The sequence below is a fragment of the Styela clava genome, chromosome 10, assembly GCF_964204865.1.
Source record: "Styela clava chromosome 10, kaStyClav1.hap1.2, whole genome shotgun sequence".
Lineage (NCBI taxonomy): Eukaryota > Metazoa > Chordata > Ascidiacea > Stolidobranchia > Styelidae > Styela > Styela clava.
The window spans coordinates 8,105,014-8,121,912 of NC_135259.1; the positions used below are offsets into that span (position 1 = coordinate 8,105,014).

At 33.5% G+C, this 16,899-nt stretch overlaps 2 protein-coding genes across 3 annotated transcripts; both read left to right on the forward strand.

Annotated features, from left to right (window-relative positions):
* Nucleotides 1-192: 192 nt before the first annotated feature.
* LOC120338433 (baculoviral IAP repeat-containing protein 7-B-like) lies at nucleotides 193-8,626 on the forward strand. The gene is made up of 12 exons (XM_078116943.1): nucleotides 193-516; nucleotides 848-925; nucleotides 1,866-2,025; nucleotides 2,429-2,627; nucleotides 2,798-2,852; nucleotides 3,487-3,569; nucleotides 3,692-3,774; nucleotides 3,928-4,113; nucleotides 5,117-5,406; nucleotides 5,660-5,759; nucleotides 5,972-6,162; nucleotides 6,270-8,626. Exons 1-12 carry the CDS (start codon nucleotides 378-380, stop codon nucleotides 6,455-6,457), a joined length of 1,752 nt encoding a protein of 583 aa, XP_077973069.1. The 5' UTR covers nucleotides 193-377; the 3' UTR covers nucleotides 6,458-8,626.
* On the forward strand, nucleotides 8,576-16,863 carry LOC120338432 (uncharacterized). 2 transcript variants are annotated; one of them, XM_039406444.2, is made up of 5 exons: nucleotides 8,576-8,832; nucleotides 9,280-9,424; nucleotides 9,737-9,796; nucleotides 15,139-15,216; nucleotides 15,602-16,863. In XM_039406444.2, the coding sequence occupies exons 1-5, from the start codon at nucleotides 8,727-8,729 to the stop codon at nucleotides 15,606-15,608; spliced, it is 396 nt and encodes a 131-aa protein (XP_039262378.2). In that variant the 5' UTR covers nucleotides 8,576-8,726; the 3' UTR covers nucleotides 15,609-16,863. The 2 variants fall into 2 exon arrangements, with proteins under 2 accessions (XP_039262378.2, XP_077973070.1); XM_078116944.1 differs by having other exon boundaries at nucleotides 15,139-15,233; nucleotides 15,602-16,862.
* Nucleotides 16,864-16,899: the final 36 nt, after the last annotated feature.

The following is a 16,899-nucleotide window of genomic DNA, read 5'->3' on the forward strand; positions in this document are numbered from 1 at the left end:
ATTAACTCTTTTATTCTATATACCGAAAAAATTAATTTAAATTTTCAAATATCATCAATAAAACACTTTATTTATATTGCGCAAATAAATTCTGTATTGCCTGCCCCGTATAATTATTTTGAAAATGCTTCCGGTAATTCCCCTGGTGGTGTGAGAAGGATCGTCCACATATATATATAACCGTGAACAGCGCTACGGTAAGCACATACGAGAGACTTCATTTCAGCAAAATTTTACGGTTCAATAAAAAAATGCATTCCTGCATTTCAAGTATTCAATAGTCTAGTATTTCTGCAACCTGGATTTTCTTCTACACCTAAAAATTCCAAAATTAACAACGTTTCTTGGCAAGAAGCAACATCTGAGCAAAAATCATCATGGAAAAGCACATATTGAATCATCGGAAGTTACGTAATTCCTTTGGACCAGATCTTCCAATATCCGATTGTTCTCAGTCATTGAGGGGGCATTTTGATATTGGAAATGAACTTGAGTCCAATGAAGATGACGATGAAGGTAAATGCTTATTATAATCAAATGCATAAATGAATGAAATAGATGTAAATGCTGTACTGGAAATGAATCAAATGCCAAATATGCGTGATTATAATACTGTTGTTATTCATCATTTTAGATATTTTGAAGCGTTATTTCAATAGATAATATAGTAAGTTGTATATATGGGTGTAACTACTTGATAACAATATTGTAATACAACTCAAAATACACCACAAAACAACTTAGTTAGAACTGGATTGGAAACAAAGTTGTTCACTACAAACTACGCGTTGGTATTTCATCGTTGTTTATTCTTCTTCTGAGTTTTCTTCCTTACTTTAAAATGCAGACGGTATAGCGGAAATCGGTGCTACCAAGGGGACAGAGGCCGATGGAATCCGACACGAAAATGCAGTAGATCCGCCTGGTTAGTAAATTTGATTACATTGTTGTAGAGTGCTGTGGCGCATAATTGATTTTATATGAATTTCCTTTTTAAGTAAAATTTAAGCATTAACAAGAGTTTTCTTTCATGTTATTGCGAAACGTTCTTGTCTTGAATACATATTGTTATTCATTTGTATCACGCACCTCAAGCGTGCACTTGTAATCGTGGCGACAGTCCAAAGAATAAAAGATTGATCAAACAATGTGGTTGTTATGTGGCACACCCACGCTACGCCCCGGGCAATTTACATATCCTTGAACAAAAAGAATAAGGGTCGATTTTAAAGTATAAGTATAAAAAATTAGTAAAATTAACATTAGTAAACCAATTATATTTATTAAACCTGAGTACAAGATAAACTGATCTTGTATGTAAAAGCTTGTTCTATGTAAAAGTTATATGAAAGCTTAGACTCTTTATTTCAAGTAAAAATCGAAATGAAACAATTCAATAATTAACTGCAGACTACCTGTATGTTCTCATATAATATAATTTGCACCATAATTCATTTAGCATTTAACATGTACGAGTATGATGAATGCACTTAAAAAATCGTTTTTTTCAAAAGCTTGTTGACTGCTTCATATATTCATTTGTTGAATAGTGTGGGCTTATTGAACACAAAATGTAAACTATATGCTCGAATTAGATGTCGGTTATATTCTCGCTAGATTCGCAATGAATGACACATTTGTTTCATTTTAAAATATTTACTCTTAATTAAAGACCAAAATCCGCAACATCTAGATCACTTCCGATGAGGAGGTAACTATAGTGACCAGGATATGAAAAATACTCATCGCAAGTGCAAATTGTATTTAGTATTAACGTTGCAATTTCTTTTCTTTTTTTCTGAAAGAAAATATATTAGTATTCAAGAATTTGGAAATAGTTAGAGCTAGAATCTTTATTTCACCAGGACAAGGATCTGTATATATACCATCAGGAGACCACTGGAACGAAGATTATAGACTTGCTACATTTGCAAAATTTCCAATAGGTTCAGCTGTTTATCCAGCAGACTTAGCATCATCGGGATTCTATTATACAGGACATAGAGATAGAGTAAAATGCTTCAGGTGGGATATTTTTAAGAGCTACCGATTTGACTGAATGCTCACAAACAATTTGAAATTGATTACAACTTTTTTTGTGTGTTTCTCATTAATAATGAAACGCAGAGTATGCGCATTGTAATATTCAAACTTATTTTAAAAGTAAAATTTGTTGCTGCCGTATATTAAGTTTAAAGCAAATAATTAAGAATAAATATGTATTGGAGACATTTCTTGACAATGATCTGTTCTTGCTTAAAATCAATAATGTGTTCGAACTATGTAAGTGACTTTGCGGTGTTTTGTAGTCAGTTACTAGTATATATATATATTCCCAAGCAATGGCCACAAATATCAGCACTGTTTCTTTTGAATTTACAAATTCTATAACAAAATTTATCCTCCGGCACCGCATTGACGATTTCAGCTGTGGAATCGCAGTAGAAAACTGGATCATTGGCGACGACGGACGAGATCCTGTGTGGCACACAAGTGATTGTCTAATGGTTAACGGAAGAGCAGAATCCAACGTTCCTCGCGAATTTTTCAGATATCAAACATTTTTACCACAACGTCAAATGACAAATAATACTGGAGGAACAGGGGTTTCCAATTCTGCGAGCGCGGTAAGAGTTAATATGGAAAGTTCAATCTATAGGGAATAGTAACACAAATGAATCAGAGAAATTTAAATAGCAGTCTTCTGCTGTTATTTTGTGGAAGAAATTCAGCGCGAAAACATCACAATTTCAATAAATAAATGCAGATTTTGGGGTAATTTTTGTTTTTTATTCAGGCAAGGCACCATCAGTGGCATTCCGTCGCCCAGCAACCATTCCTTGCATGCTCGGGTAAGTTTTTATTTTATTTTGGCGGTATTCTATAAGGAAGTTGTAAATATTCAAATGAACATACAGGGTGAACTCCGAAAAACGGAACCTTTAAATTTTCCTAAGGACTTCCACGAAAATAGTGTAAAGTATTCAATTTCATCTACACTTGAACAGTTCATATATGATTGCATGCAAAGTGTTTTTTAATCCTTTTCAAATGCCAACCTCGGCGTTGGACACAGACTTACATCCGTTAAGCAAAATAATCAATCACTCGCACACACTTTTCTATAGGAATTTCGCTGATTATTATTATAATTGCACCCTTGAGTTTACCAATTGTTTGAAAAGATGACAATTTCGCGCGACGGATGCAAATCTGTCTCAATGCCGAGGAGGTAAAATTGGAACATAGTCTAGCAAGAACATAACTTTTGTTGACAGCGTCCTAGATTTATGAAAATCTTGGTTATAATAGATACACAAACAGAAGTTCAAGTGCAAACAAAATTAAATATATTGTTTACATTTTCGTAGAAGAAATTTAAAAAAATTATGAGTCCTGTTTAATTATGGATCACCATTGTATCAATAAAAATTATATTGTTTTCTATCTTTTATACTAAATACGCGTTAACATTTTTGTTCATAGCGAGTATCCAAGTGGCTGACGATTTATCAACTGATAGATATGCTCATCCTAGAAACATGCCAAACCAACAACAGGAGTTTGAGGTATGGAAACCGATGACTCTTTTTATTAACTTTGCTTGACTGAGTGTTTTTATCTTGCCTAATTTTTATTCTTAAAACACATGTAATAGCAAAACGAAATAATGTTTCTGTTTCAAATCTAGGAATTACGCTTGGGAGAAATACATTCTGAAGAACATGAACGTTTGATATTTTCTCTTGATTTAAGAAATGAGGAACACAGAAGGTACAATGAATATTTTGAAAAGTTTTGCTTCATTCTTGCACAAATTTACTCCTGTAAATTCGTTTCGTTTGACTATATAACACCTTTACAGAAAACCAGTGTCATTTTTTAATTTCCGATTCTAAAATTCATTCTGATGTAATATATTTGCAGAAAAACTTTTGCCAAATGGCCTTCTCATCCAGCACCAGAACTTCCAGCTAAGTTAGCAGCAGAAGGTTTCTTCTATCTTGGCAATTTAGACCGGGCACAGTGTTTTTCTTGCTCTGGCATCCTCAGAAATTGGACCAGAAATGATGAACCACGAAGAGAACACAGGAAACATTTCCCGAATTGCAAGTGAGTATTAAATGTGTTACCGTTGTAAAATAACATCATGAATAGAATTATAGCAATGGCAGTTTGTTGAAACTCCTGATGTCTTTCACTGATATTTACTTAATAGTGAGGAAAAGTTAGACTGTAATATGACATTGTTAAGTTCCGATGCAATCGTCTCCACTTGTACTTTCACATACATTAACTTCCACAAAATTTGAATATCCAAGGCCTTGCGGTTGTTTTGATAATCACTTACATCTTCCATTTAAGCATTTATGATTGTGTTGAAGTAAAATGTACGGTTGTAGTAAATCACATCCACAATATCCCCGAATTTTTCAGACAATAGTAAACTTCTTCATTGTTCGATATGCAAATATTACAAACAAAAGACGAATGTGGAATGTAACTATGGATTTTAATGTTATTTAACCCCTCTGTATTAATAGTATGTGAATTTAATGAATATGTCTGTGCCCTATTTTTCCCGATTATGAATTATTGGGACAAGTGACAAGTACTAGCAATGCTTCTCTGTTTTCGACTGTTCTTTGTATCGACCAATTTGTGACGTGTTTCCGGCTTCCGTTTGAGAGTTGAGAATTTAGTGTTTTTCCTGTTTTGTGTTGCTTACTGATTTAAATTTCAACCATATAGTTGGTATTAAGATTTGGGTGTATATTTTAATATATCTGTTTGGATTCAATTTCATCGTGCAAATTTACAATATAGGAACATTTGGCATTACAATACATTGTGTGCTTATTGAACTATGAGGAGTCAGTTGGGGTTTCACTCCGCTAACGTGGGTTTAACAATACGAGAGTAAGGACAAGCAGATTGGGACAACTATTCTACTATAAAACCTTTCGGATACACACTATAAAATCATATATATATAAGATTGTGCTTTTTACATTAGTTATCTTACGCGATATTATCGCCAATGTTGCCGTAGATACATACAGCTTTACTACAAAAATGGGTTATTCAACAAATACAACAACTTTCAAATATACAGAATAATAACTGGGATTGAAACGAGAAATATACCAATGACGGACATAGAAAGACAACGAATTGACTTTGAAGAAAAGCTTCGTTTAGATTCTCTCAGTTCTGAGCAAGAACCTGCAAATCCCACTTCAGACGAGCAGCTATATCTAGAAAATCATTTCAAGTGTCTTCATCCGTTGAATCCCCATATGCAAAACATTGAAGATCGAATCGCATCGTTTGGACCCGAATGGCCAGGTCATAGACTAAAGGCAACAGTTCGGAGCATTGCAAACGCTGGCTTTTTCTACTTAGGTACGTTTACTAGTTTCATCTGGTTAGAACTAGAAACATTAGTTATATTGCAATTTGCAAAATGGCATCATCAATTACGGTCACCCTTAAATTGTTATTGTTAAATATCAATTACGGTCACCTTTAAATTGTTATTGTTAAATTAGTAAATCAGACAACTGCTGCTAATGTATTCTAAAAATCTAATATTTACATCGCTTGCTATAGTAACTTTGTATTGTTATAAAATTGTGTTATCCACTTTAATACTTAGGCCAAGGGGACCGGACGAAATGTTTTTACTGCAATGGGGGTTTGCAAAACTGGGATGAAGGGGATGAGCCGTGGACTGAGCATGCTAAATGGTTCCCGGGGTAAGTTCGGATATAGCTATACCTCCAAAACTGAAACCTTCAATAGATTCGTATTCTACTTATATTCACATACTTACTGAATATTGCTGTAAAATTGAGTTCTACTAATCTGAATTTTTTTATAATGCTTCGGATTTACCCCATAATATTCGCACTGCCTAGTATAATCGGATAAAAGCATGTTTTAAAAAAAATTTTGGTTGCTGTTATAGATGCGAGTATGTTCTGCGTCGCAAAGGAGTTAATTTGGTCAAAAGATTGCTAGAAGAGCATCCTAATATTCGAAGACCAATAATAAGAAATCATTGTTCCTACGACATACCGCCACCACCTGTCGGCGAACATGTTGGAGTAGCTCAAGGCCCGCCTGTTCCGATCCCTGCATTTCAAAATCCCAAGAAAGGTAGCAAATTTTTTTTATTTTTTATTTTTTAGAATATGATAATTGTTGTTGTTGGAATAAATAAACTAATTTTATAAACTTTGATTGTGATTTTATTTTCCTCGCAGATACTGCGCAAGTATTACGTAATCTTCAATCGGAACGAATTTGCAAAGGATGTTCCTCACAAGAGTCAGATCATCTTTGCATGCCTTGTAGCCACCTGTCATTATGTTCCCGTTGTGCTGCAACTAATAAAAAATGTCCTACTTGCAATACAAAAATTGGAAGTACCATAAAAATATTTCGCACTTGAAAAGTTGGGAAGGCAAAGTATGATGTTATTATCATAGACTCGAAACTCAGCTAATTTCGCCAATCAAAGTAAAAGTATTCACGTATTTTGAAGCATAGAGAACTGCATACTGACAACGGAAACATGACAAGGATAATTTCGACTCAAATTTTCGTAATCGCGTAATCGAAAGAAACAGAAAACTATTTCTGATTTCTCGTGATTGCCCTGTTAAACGTCGCGGAAATGTTACAAATATCGGCCATACAAAATAATAGACGTTTTAGTCTCTACTATTTCTAGTTCTGACTTAATAGAAGCAGTTACTAGCTATTCGTACTATTCATTTTAAGCCCAAATGTTAAAGTTAAAAGAAGAACTGATGGTTTCCAGATCTTTCCCATGATAGAAAACAGGAAACAGACATTTTGAATACAACTCGCTAGTGCTGGTATTTTTGCAGACGTGCTAACGTTTCTGCAAAGAGGGAACTTATATATAAATTGAATGCAGCAATGTATGAACTTTGACATATACATACAACGTAGGAGGTGAACATATTTGTTTGCAGAAGATAAAGTCACCAACGCAACCGCTTCATTAAACTGAACTTTGCACGTAACTATATTTACTCTCCAATAAAATGAGTTCAGCAAATAATTGTCTGCAGGTCCGGGTAATGTCCCAAGATATAAGTATCGGGGAAAGATTGTTGATTGAGTTACTGTAATTGTACATTTACGTCATGTGACAACTTACATACAGTACACAATTTCAAATTCAACTACATTTGATTAATGTTAAACAGTTAATAATTCAACAAGAATGCTTATTATGCACGCTGTATCTGCATTTTCTGTGAAGCACCGATTTGACGCATCATGTCATTTAGTGATTGAATTGCAAATGGCTCTGAGCAACTTAATCTGAACGAAATAGCGGATAACGTTCTGATAGTCAAAGTTTATTTTTTTAATTTGATACAAAACTGTTAATGCTATTACTTGCATTATCAAGTACCGTTTTTTCTGCTGCTCTGCGGTGTCATTTGTCATGCTGGAAACATATTTTTTAGGAATTTGACGAAAAAATTTAATACTTGTTCAGTACAATTGAGGCTTGTTTAAAATTTTCGTGCACAATTTTTCTAACTTCAATATATTTGTTATAGAAGTTGAGTATAAATGCTAAAAAGCTTGCAAAAGTTGTTTCAGATTTATACTATTTGATGCGTATATTATTGATCTTTGTCTCAATAGTGCATATCTATGGCCAAATTCAGCAATACTAAAATGATAGTAAGTCATGTACTATTAAAATTAAAATTTTGTAATTGTTCTTCTTTCTATGCTTTGTAATTCTGTATTTCCCAACGGAATTCAGTTCACAACAGTTCACAGACCTCATTGCGTAAATGTTCTCGAGTCAGCTGCCTCATAAAACCACTACCTGGACCTGGTGAATCCCCCGAAAATTGTCGAGGAAAACATTCGAGAACAAAGAACCCAGGTTCCACGAATTCAAGAAGTAATAAACAGCATCTATTTATCTTTGTATTCGCCAAACTGAAAAATTACATGGGGGTGCTTTACTAGGTTCATACTATATAAACTCCAGTAAGCTCAATTGTTATATAATATCAAAAAATTCTTTCAAGAATAATGATGTAATCAGTAAAAAATATTAAAATCACAACAATTCCCAAAACCACACATTCAAACTGCAAATCAAATTCTGCATCTGTCAGATTTTCATATTATACATCTTGTTTATCCTAAATACGTATATATACCACACTGCAACCATAATCATTGTTTTCAAAATTGTAACCGGTGGTCGAGTATGTGATTCTATTGCAGAGTTTCATTGTCACTCAGTTCTGTGATGTTTAGTAAAGACGTCACCTTTTTATTTTCATTATAAAACTTGATTTAAACTTATGTTGAGTATTACAGTGTCGTTAAATCTATTCAGCGAATTTTCTAAACATCTAAATTCTAAACCAACAAAATGTATTTAGCGTCGTATGCTACTTTAAAAGGATTCTAATGAATTCTTTTTCATAGATACATTAGTTTTTATTATTGAATGGCTCGTTTTCAATCTATGTCTATATTGCTCTAGTTTCTATCATGAAAGAATAATCGATCTTGAGAACATTATACCTAATTTTATTTTTTCAATTTTCAGCATTAATGCTATTTAAAATGTAAAAGTAAATTGTGTTGGATTTGAACAAATTTATTCAAACTGATTTTCTTAGTATATCGCCTTCGTAAAAATTACTGTCATGGGAGATATACAACCAGAAGTAAATTCAACTACATCCGACCCATCATATCAGGAAGAAATATCAAATCAATTACCAATCCAAGAATGTGCGGACCAGAGACAGAGTGAGTATCTTACAGCCATTTCCATATTTTAATAATTTTCATAAAATATTAAAAAATTGCTTCGTTGTAATACACAGAAAAATGTTTCCGCTGAACTTTTTGCAGTGCTGGGGTTTTCAAAACAATACGTTCAACCGTTTAGCAGATATTGAATAGAAAAACATATTTAAAATTCAATATTTTGAAGTTTACTAATTACTGAGTCCCTAAAAAAAACTAAAGAGGTATGTTGATGATGAATATGTGGAGATCACTTAAGATCATGAAACGGTGCATATTCGTATATATTTCACCTTTTTACTATATTCGATCTAGGGTCCAATTTTAATTTTTACATATGCCTTACCGTTTAAAAGCAATAATTTTCTCTTTTACTGAATATTAGTTTACAACTAGGCTAAATACTGTTGATAAGGCCCAATCAACAAAATCACTTATATTTCATAGATGATAAAAATAGCCAAAAACCAACACCTGATGTCCCGAATTCTTTGATCAATGAACCGAATCAGAAAGGAAGTAATTCCTGCGTTCGCTGTGAAGGCAATTGCAAAAGAGCATGCATTGCTGCAGGCCGCCCAGAATCTGCTAGGTATATTTAATATTCGATATATTTAATAGCCGTGGATTTTGCTGACATATAACGGCACTTTATTTTACCAAATTGAATATTTTATATAAGTTTATTTATGTATCGAACATTTTGTGGATCTATTTTAATATGGCTTATATGCTGGGTCAATCGAATAGAGCTTCATGGATTGACTGATAACATCTGTTGTAGCTAGAGACAAATTTAATATCCTCCGTGAAAAGATCGAACGAAAATATTCTATATTATGATATTTTGCAGTCGGAATAAAGTAGATTTCAATTACGGTAATTTTTGTTTTCTGATAAACAGAGCCGCTGAACAAGTCGTCAACGGAGATTCAGACTCGGATTCAACTAGAGACTATGTACGGTATGTTTATAACTTTTGCGACAAAACCCCAAATCCGGAATGGTCAGTACGAATTGCAGTTATCTGAATAGAATAGTCAAGCTTGTCCATGGGAGACAATTTTCTGCCCCATCCCATCCCGTAGCAATTTATGCCTGTCACATCCTATGTACAAAGAGATATGCAATACGACAAATTATTTATTGACTTTGTCAAACTTCAGAAGTATCGTTTGACTATCGCAATTGAGTATCATCCTGCCACTCTTATTCTACTTCTGAGTTCAGCAGATTTCTTGCTCATCGACTGTTTTTAATGAATAAGATAATCCGGGTAATTTCTGAATCATTTTCTTAGTTTTCATGTTACATGCGAATCTGATGTATACGGCGTTTATAACAAGAGCAGGTAAAATTCCTTTTCTGTAAGTTACTCTCCAACAATCCGGCTGCACAAAATAAGCACCCCACTGCTGCCAATGGCACTGGTATGGCCAAAAACAATTTTCGCACCAGGTTTTCGCAGTGGAGACGTGTGTTCATTTTTCGAATAATCTATTAGTTGTGAATTTGGTTGTCGTAATTTTTAAAACAAAATAAATAATAGACACAGTATATAGAGAAAAATGGAGAGTAAAAAACATTTGAAAAGTAAAAAGTATAAAGACTAAGTTTAGCTCTGACGTAATCAATTTGCTATGACATGGATACTGTCCCATGGGAAATACTAATGTGTACTGTCTCTACGCATGCGATGTTTCTCATGAGATTCCAACGGGACAAGTCTGAGAATAGTTGAAAAGTTAGTCAGGGTGGTCCAAACCCAGGCCCGCGGGCCACATGTGGCCCGCCGCTTCATTATCTGTGACCCGCGTCACATTCGGAGAGTAATCATTAAATCGCATTTCGTTATGTTTCGTAATAAAATTGCCCAGAAAAATATTTTGACATATTGTTACATCACTAATGTCACTGAATTGACTAGTGTTATGGCTAGCCGAGGCAACTAGCGAAGTTGAATGATGTGCGTGGCAGTCTATTTTATTATCTGGCTTTCTATCTTTTTGGTCGGGAATATATGCTAACGATATAGGCATCATAGAAAACTAAAAATCGAAGGCGGATTATATTAGCCTGGGATGGCTATGTCCAGTAGTGGGATTCAGCCGGTTGGCACCGGTTCTATAGAACCGTCTCACGGAATTTTATGAGATCTGCGAACCGGTTAGCATTACATGACTTTTTGTAACAGAACCGCCTGGAAATTCGACATTTGTATGGTGGATCGACTGACAAAAAATTTGAATTCCACCACTCGCTATGTCTGATAACCATGTGTTTGCTTTGTATTGTACTATTTATCTATTCTTGGCACTATTGTGGCCCGCGGAGCCGACAACCTTGGACCACCCTGAGTTAGATGATATGATAAATATAGTAAGTCAATGTGGTACATGTTTGTAACATGAAGCAACAACAACAGACAATACTGAAATGTATGAACACGAAAATCGAACGTCTCACCGCAGTATCGCAGCCTAGAACTTACACTAAAATTCGTTATCTGATCTATCAAAATCTCTAAAGATTGTGAATCAATTTCCACTTCGGTAGCTATTCACAGCTGGTAAGACCATGACTAAGTGGGGAGCATCGGCTTTGTGGGAAGATATCCGACTGGTTTGTCACATGATGTTATTTTAGAAAATATCGCACGTCATAAGAATCAGCGAGAATGGAATAATAATCATTTAGCAGCTTTTAACCATTTTTAAATACTGAAAATTTGAAAAGGATTAGTATATTAGTTTCTGAGAAAAGCGACTTTTTCCGACTACAAATGCCATTCCATCAGAAACAATTTAAGAAAGCCATCCATTCCGTGTCTAATAAGATAACCGTAGAATAAATTAGATCAAAATAAAAACATGTTTCATAACCCATAAACATAATGGTTTTTACACGACAAATGCGTTCAACAATTTTTGAAATAATGTTGGAATATTGAAATTTTCTAACATTCCGATTTTTTTTAAAATTTAAAACACTTCAATAACAAGAGAAACACAGAAATACTGAAAGGTATCCTAATGTATATATAAAAAGGTCCATTCATAGTAATATAGTAGGGTTACACGACAGATTCGAATTGGTAAATATTTGTTGACTATTTATCAAGTTCAGTCAGAGATAATTGTGAAACGGTTTCTTCTTTAGTAAAGATTAACTTCAGTCAGGTTTACGATACAGAACACAGTCGTTAAAAAAGAAATAGAGTAGGGACAAATGGAATATCATTGCAAGTGATTGGAATGTTGAAGATGACATTTAGGATTCAAGTACAACGCTGTATTGTTGGAATGTTGTGGGATGTTACTCTCGCTAATTTATCCTACGACACTGTAACAATTGGAAGGTGGAACGATGGAATAACGGCAGTGTATCTAAATTCTTCATATATTTTTGTGGGATTTATTCGAGACATAATAAGTTCCTCCTCCTACTCTCATAATAAGTTTGTCAATGTCGTCATACCAATGAAAGAAAGCAAACTATTAGTTTTTCGATGAATTCAAAATGCAATGCAAGAAGGAACGAAAAATCGACGAGGATATGTAAAACAAAACACGTTGTATGACGGCACAAATCAACCAGTACATTTACAGACTTTAAGGTGCCCAGTACGTTCGATATATAGCGAATGTGTATTATCTTTGTTATATATATACATATTATATGTATACTCAAATATACCAATTTCAACGATGAGGTAGAAAAATCTTCGAGCAGTGCTTCTCAAGCATTTTAGGCCGCGCCCCCTTTTTAGAATTAATCAAGTCTCGCGTCCCATCTCAAAAATAACTAGCTAACAATAAGCTTAAAACTACAGATAGTAAGGCGAAAGTATATATGTTTTATTCATAAAACACGTTGAAAGTAAATAGATGAAACGTAAATATTAAAATGAACAAAGCGTTTTGAAACGTCAAAAATAAGGTGGCCAAGTTCAAATCTAACAAATATTTTTATTTTTAACTTCATGCCTCCTCAAAAATTGTCTAGCATCCTATGCGGCGCGCCCCGCCGTTTGAGAACCACTAAGAAAGTGAATTTGGATAAATCAAGATTTGTTAAGTTATTTTTTGTTTCATGAAGTCAATAATTTATGTTACAGAAACGTTTTTGAAATATAAATATATAAATTTCATTTCTAGGGCAAAATCTTTCTCTCTAATTCTATGATGTAGGCGTCTTTTCATATATATTTTCAATATGTTTCGAATTGTATTTTATTCTGAATCGTCCATGGAATATTGGTTTTTGAGTATAAACTGTGATACAAAACATATATTATGTATTCGATTATTTGGATCCAAATAAATTCTGGAGTCTCTTATCAATAAAAATTTAAATATCCATGCACATCCTATACGGTAGTTTAGTTTTTAACATATTTATATGATGACTTATAACTGTGAATAGATTCGAATTCCTTCTTTCTAAACAATATTTGTGAATCCTATTTCTCGTGGACAAGTCTGCATGTAACAAACTTCCAATGGGATTTTTTTAGAAGAGTCACTGCAGATATAGGTCGTATTATCCCCTTATCTGTGAAATTATTTTCTCAATTTTCTATGGTGCTGGTTATCATTTGAACAAAAATCAGTAGGTCGTTAAAAACTAAACTAAAATGTAAACGGGACCAGTATCTACGTTAAATTACTGCCATATTTTAATATAAAACGTATCATCGAAATCAGAAAAGAGTTCGACCCCGAATCAAAAATTTCATGAGAAAATTTATCATGATCGTTTTGTCTTATCTCTGAAGTGACTCTCCAAATGTGTTTGAATTGATGACCATTCTACGATGTGGCAACAAGTCTTAAAGTTTGTACAGTCACATTGCTCTATATTTATGTGGCAATACTATACCTACGTCAAAAGTGTAAAAATAAAATTTGGAAGAAAAAAGCTTTGGGTTTTGGGTTTTAAAAAAAATTACCTATAATAAGACCCTACGAACTGTTTTATAAATGCTTGGATTTATCTCGCGGATTAATTTTCTGTTTTGATACATCCCAAGTGAATTAAGACATCTCGGATATAATACTGGTCAACTGCGATTTGAACTTGAAATCTCTAACATGCCATGCTAATATAGATATATGTGATGTAATTATTGCACCCCATTCCATTGAGATTTGTTTTGTGTCATACTGTTGCCCATTGCTGTTTGAAGTCGTTGGTTCGGATACCTTGGTTAGCTGTTCTAAACATGCTTTCCAAGAAGTAATGCTGTATATTTATTGTCACCACGTTGCTATTGTTCATTTGCAATTTGATATTTTTATATGTGATATTTTGTTTGATTTTTTATTTTAATATGCAAAATAAATAAATGAAGGTTAGAAAGAGGTAAGATTGAAATACAAAAATAAGCAGTTTTTGGCAAATTGTAGTCTGTTTTCTGACTGCTGATTATTCTATATTTGCATTTCTTGTATTCCTATTTCCTATATCGAATGCTGAAAATTTTGAAAGTCATTGATTTAGCAGTTTCAGATGAATGCATACTATAACAGCAACATCAATTTGTCAAAGTTTTTCTCTGTGTCTACTAGCGAGAGAGAGAAAACTTCGGTACATTGCAACTTTACTAAAGTCCAAGAAGAAACCGAAATATTATCTTATTAACAAAGTGGTATCAATAATAAACCATATAAAATTTAAAGAAGTTCGTGGTGAAGTAATTCCAAAAATATCAATTTTTAAAAATTATTGTTAATCCTATAAATATCTGGGAAATTGTTGTTGCTGGTTATGTATATGCTTCTGTTACGACATAAACTTCTTTTCACCCACTCAACCGTTTCCTAATATTCAAAAGCTTGAAATAGATCCTTTGAATAGGGTAATAGTTTTCGAATTCATTTACTGTCTGCGGTTTTTCAACCATTTCTTTATTTTGGGGAAAATTAGGTCATCAGATGAATTCTTCAATCATGCATTTCGGAGAACGATTGTTCAAGCGTCATATTGTTGTGATAAAATTTGTATATATATATATGTGCACCCTCACTTGATCTTTTCCACGTTTGAAATTTCAGACTCAACGCAAATTTATTTCAGATCAGCTGTGTTCTTTGCACAAGTTCCTGGAATGGGGAGTTGAAAATAATGATGTTATTAATTTGAAAGCATCTGTAAATTTCAGGTCGTTAGCGAAAAAAGGCAGAAAGAACGAAGGAACCTCAGCTAATCTTAGAAAGCAAAGTGTCCGTGCAAAATGTTTAATCGAGCAAGTTTTATTTATACAAATGACCCAAATTATATATGTATGTTTGTGTATTTTCACAGTAACAGGTCATCGCAACCACAAGATGATTCTCAAGGACGCCATTTAGCGGAAATTGAACAGGAAGAACAAAAAAATAAGTGAAAAATCAACGAAGGTTCGTGTGTGCAATAAAAATCTTATAACTAACCCATGAAAGCGTTCGGAGTAGCCAGTGATTATATAACTAACGCTGGCGCTCCCGCAGTATGTAAACAAAAAAAAGCGGACATCTGAACATAGTATGTGTACCAGGTCAGGATTATTTGATAATTTGATTCTAATTTTCCTTATTTAAGTTCTATTACGAGTCCGGGGACTAGCCAAGTGACTCCCGTAGTATTTGTAAAATTATAGCCTAACCCTAAACACATACTATGTTCCGGTGTCCGCCATCTTGGTTCACATACTACGGGAGTACCCTAGCGCTAATCTGGTTAGATATTGTCGTATTCATTTGGTATTGATGAATCATTTTCTTTTTAGTTGCTGATCAATGCGAAGACGAATCGAGAAACGACACGGACAAACAACAATAAAAATAGTATATTTTGTAAAACAAAAGGAATATATGTAGTAATAAAACAATAAAATGTTATTTATTGTAACTATGTAAGTGTAATATAACAAATTCTAACTACTTTCTACTACGTTCTGATAATTAAAATTATTTGGTATAATTTGATACAAAACTGTTTTCGCCATTCTTTGCATTATCAAGTACAGTTATTTCTGCTGCGTTGTGGTGTCATTTGTCATGGTGTTAACATAAGTTTTATGAATTTGACGAGGATATTCAATACTTGTTCATTACAATTAGAGGATGTGTCAAATTTTTGTGCGCAACGTTTTTAAATTTAATGTATTCTTTATAGAACTTTGGGATACATACTAAAACATTTGCAAAGGTTGCTTCAGATTTAGACTATTTGATGCCCATACTGGTCTTGTTCTCAATAGTACATATTTATCACGAATTTGAGCAGTACTTACAATGATGGCAAGTCATGTAGTAATAACATTTAAATTTTGTAATTGTTCTTCTGTGTCTGCTTTGTAATTTTATATTTAAGTTCACAACAGTTCCCTGACCTCATTGCGTAAATGTTCCCGAGTCAGCTTCCTCCTAAAACCACTATCTGGGCCTGGTGAATCCCCCGAAAATTGTCAGGGAAAACATTCGAGTACAAAGAGCTCAATGGATAATATGAAGGAATTAATAACCATCTGTTTGGATTCTTATTGGATAAACTGAAAAATTACATGAGGGGTGTTTTTCTTGGTTCATAATATATAACTCCATCAAGCTTAATTTCCGGAAAAGCTCAAAATTGCATTCCGTAACAGCGATGTAAGAATCTGTGAATAAAAAAACTCACAACAACTCCAAAAACCACACATTCAAAGTGCAACTCCAATTCTGCATCTGTCAGATTTTCATATTATATATATATCTTGTTTATCCTAAATACGTGTACTACACTGCAACCATAACTATAAGTTTACAATTGTAACTTGTGGTCGAGTATGAGATTCTATTGAAGAGTTTCTTTGTCATTCAGTTCTGTGATGTTTTGTAACGACGTCATCTTTTCATTTTTATTATAAGACCCCATGTTGAATATTACAGTGTCTTTAAATCTATTCAGAGAATGTTCTCAACCAACAGAAGTTGTAGATAAATCTGTCTATGTAGCTTTGAAATGATTATAATGAATTTTTGTTTTGATACATTTAGTTTTCATTTTTGAAGTGCCTGTTTTCAATTTTGTTCATATTGTTCT